General features: G+C 50.8%; 1 protein-coding gene across 1 annotated transcript; it reads right to left on the bottom strand.

Moving 5' to 3' along the window:
* Window positions 1–175: 175 nt before the first annotated feature.
* On the bottom strand, window positions 176–3,336 carry Mixl1 (Mix paired-like homeobox). Its single transcript, XM_008822375.2, has 2 exons — window positions 2,829–3,336; window positions 176–618 (listed from the first exon to the last, which is right to left on the bottom strand). Exons 1-2 carry the CDS (start codon window positions 3,201–3,203, stop codon window positions 310–312), a joined length of 684 nt encoding a protein of 227 aa, XP_008820597.1. The 5' UTR covers window positions 3,204–3,336; the 3' UTR covers window positions 176–309.
* Between the last annotated feature and the right edge of the window lie 260 nt (window positions 3,337–3,596).

Below are 3,596 nucleotides of genomic sequence, written 5' to 3' on the forward strand. Positions count from 1 at the left end.
CAAACTTAAGGTCCTTGTGAAGAAAACAATGAGAAAACAATAGGCCTGGAAAGAAGGCCCAAGGATGCAGACCAAACTGACTGTGCAGACTTAGAAACTCACAGGTACTCCTGGGTGGGAGGATGGGTGGTTACAGAGAACAAGCCATGGGTAAAGGCTCACTGGTGAAGAGGAGAAACCTTTAGATGAGAGATGACCCCAAACCATCAAGGTTAGCAAGGTGTTGGCCAGTCATGGATATCAGACAAGACAGTATTCTGGTGTGTATCTCCCAGGCTCCTCTGAGCTTATCCTGAACTCTCAGAATCCTCAAAAGTTACCAAAGGCAGAAAAGATGTGCTCCTCCCATGAGTCCAACTTTGAACCAATATCTTCTGAGACAGGAGAATAGGTTTCAAAATTCTGACCTTGGGAACTAGATGCAGAGACAGCCCCTCCAGCCCTGCTGGGATCAGACTGGCAGTTCATATTGCTCTCCAGAGGCAGCTGGGGCTTCAGACATCTTACTTCAGCCCCAGGAGCAGAGCGATGGAGTAAAAGCTCTGGCCTGGATGATGAAGGCTGAAAAGACTTTCCACTCTGCCGCCGTGACTTGGCACGCCTGTTCTGGAACCACACCTGGAAGACAGGAGGAAAAAATTGCCAAATTGCTTTGAAGTTTTGTTCTTAGTTTGAGTTTTTGTTGAGATAGCATCTCTAGCCCAGGTTGATCTCAAACTCACTATGTAGCTGAAGATGATCTTGACCTTGAACTTCAGATCACTGTTCCTCCATCTCTCCAGGGCTGGGATTACAGGCATGTTCCACCACAACTGTTTTGTGTGGTGCTGGGGATTGAACCCAGGACTTCACGCATGCTAGACAAGCACTCTACAAGCTGAGTATACCCCCAGCCTGGGTTGAATTCTTATGTTATACTTTGTTCACAATTAACAACTTCTAGTTATTATTACTAGTAATGGTTCCCTGCTCCAGAGCCTGTGGCTTACTGAAGGCACTTTAACTGATGGTTTGACATTCAGAGCACCAGACTGTCCCTGCTATTCCCAGATGCAAAATTGGAATAGTGCCTGGTTCTAAATACACCTTTTTTTTTTTTTTTCATTTTATACTCTTTTTGAAGGCAGGGACTCATGTAATCCAGGCTAGCTTCAAACTCCATATAGTCAAGGATGCCCTTGAGCTCCTGACCCTTCTGCCTCTCCTTCCAAGTGCTGGTATATAGGCAAGCCACCACCATACCTAGCATCTTATCTACATGTTATATAAAACATTTGCAATGAGAAAAGAGGTCACAGAACTAAATTTATACTCTTTTTGAAGGCAGGGACTCATGTAATCCAGGCTAGCTTCAAACTCCATATAGTCAAGGATGCCCTTGAGCTCCTGACCCTTCTGCCTCTCCTTCCAAGTGCTGGTATATAGGCAAGCCACCACCATACCTAGCATCTTATCTACATGTTATATAAAACATTTGCAATGAGAAAAGAGGTCACAGAACTAAAAGCATTTGCAGTTCTTAGGAACCAATACTACTCTGCTTGAAGATGATGGGCATTCAAATTATTTAGAGTCAGATTTTGAAAGTCTGTACTCCTGGGCCAGGCATGGTGGTGCATGACTTTGATCTCAGCAGGCAGGAGGCAGAGGCAAGCTGATCTCTGTGAGTTCCAGGTCAGCCTGGTCTACACAGTGAGTTCCAGGACAGCCAGGACTACATAGTGAGACCCTATCTCACACAAAAGAAAACAAAAAACCAAAAGCAAACAGAAAGAAACACTGTACTCATTCATTCAAATGAATCAAGGAGATTTTTTTTTTCCTGTGAACTTCAACTCTGCATAAATTTCTTTGCCATTTCTCCATGAATACCAAAGATATCCTACTTAGGAAGTCTCTCCTACCAACTGTTGAAAATGATAACTGAATGGACTTGCCCAAGGTACGGGGCGGGGTGTGGGGGGGGAAGAAAGAAGAAGAAGAAGAGAGAAAGGAAGTCCACATTCTTCTAGGGTTAAATAAAGCCTCCTACTTAAAGCTGCACGAATGTGCTACAGATGAACAGTCAACAAAGCAGGCTTCTATGCTGTAACCCTCGAGATTACACTCAAGAAATTGAGACAGGAGTGTTATGAGTTCAAATCCAGCAGAGGCTACATAGTGAGACCCTGCCTCAAAAGAATACAACTAGTGATGACCCACTAGGTGTGATGACCCATGCCTTTAATCCCAGCAACTTGATAGGCAGAGGCAGACACATCTCTGTAAATTCAAGGCCTGCCTGTTCTACATATGGAGTTCCAGGCCAGCCAGGACTACATAGTGGACTCCAGGATTCTGATCTCAGTGTCTTCAAACAATAACCTCACTTAGAACCAGAGTTTTCAAACTCAAGTTCCCCGACACCTCAGGCTTGGCCCCAAAATGCTGGTGCTATATCCTTTGAACCCAAATCTCAGAAACAAAACCTGCCAAGAAAGCAGTCTAACCCTACCCAACTACTATTCCTAACCCCAAAGCGAGAGGGAGACTCCTTTGTCTTAATGAAGAGGAAAGTGCAGAAATCCTTCCTATTGTCTTCCTACCAGAAACCACGTGCTGAGCACTACAAGAAATCAGCGAACCTCTAACAGTCCTTACACATGATAACAAGGGACGTGTCGTTGAGTGCATATCTGCACTATTTACTGAGCTCCCTATTTTGTAGTCTAGAATCATGGGCTTCAAAGGAAGGAAGCAGCTTGTCCACCATCTGGGAGCCAGTGGCCCCTGGGTGTGGCCCAGTGAGCCTATGAATCCCCAGACCTACGCTCCAGCGTGCGCCTCACCTGGATCCTGGACTCCGGGAGCAGCGTGAGCGCTGCCAGGCGTTCCCGCAGGTGGATATCCGGGTACATGGTCTGGCGGAAGACGAGCTCCAGCAGCTGCAGCTGCTCGGAGCTGAACGACGTGCGCTTGCGGCGCTGTGGCGCCGACGGGGCGGCCGCGCCCTTGGGAAGCCCGGGAGGGACCAGTTCGACTGGAGGCGGCGCTGCGGGCTGGAGGCCCCGGCTCGGGAAGCAGGGTGGGGCAGTGGGAGCGCGGGAGCCCGGGTCGGCGGGGGGCGCGGGGAGCAGCAGCGGACCTCCGACGTGCTCGGCAGGGAATGTGGGGAAGGCGGCGGTGTCTGCGAACTGGAGGTGCTGGGACTCGGCTACGGCCATGGCTCCTGGACGCCTCCCGGGACCCCCGCGCGTCTGTAGTTATACGGACCCCGGGCCGGGGAGGGGACAGCGGCTCCATCAAAGGCCTGGACGCAAGGAGGCCCACGGCTCCTCGGGGTGCGAGCCCGCCCCAGCCCCGCCAGACGCCGCGGGAATAATCGCTTCCGCTGACCGCGGGACAGAGGGAGGGAGGCGCGAACTTGAGCCCGGCCGCTCGGTCCCCACCCCACCCATTCCAGGGGCTGCTCTGCCACCAATCCACATCCCCGGAGACGCTCAGCTCTCGAGAGGCCGCCCGGGGTGCGGGCCAGATTCGGACTGAACCCCCTCCTCTGGGTCAGGCTGCCTCTCCAGAGCACAGCGCTGGGATCTAGGGATCTGGGACCCTCCAGG

Source organism: Nannospalax galili, unplaced genomic scaffold (genome assembly GCF_000622305.1).
Source record: "Nannospalax galili isolate Female #2095 unplaced genomic scaffold, S.galili_v1.0 scaffold1508, whole genome shotgun sequence".
NCBI classification, from domain to species: domain Eukaryota; kingdom Metazoa; phylum Chordata; class Mammalia; order Rodentia; family Spalacidae; genus Nannospalax; species Nannospalax galili.

What these genes read in the sequence shown, in the direction of transcription:
- Mixl1 (XM_008822375.2), bottom strand. Translation starts at nt 3,203, where the DNA reads ATGGCCGTAGCCGAGTCCCAGCACCTCCAGTTCGCAGACACCGCCGCC. An exon ending in TCCCGGAGTCCAGGATCCAG is followed by an intron (nt 619 to 2,828) that starts GTGAGGCGCACG and finishes CCTGTCTTCCAG; the next exon opens with GTGTGGTTCCAGAACAGGCG.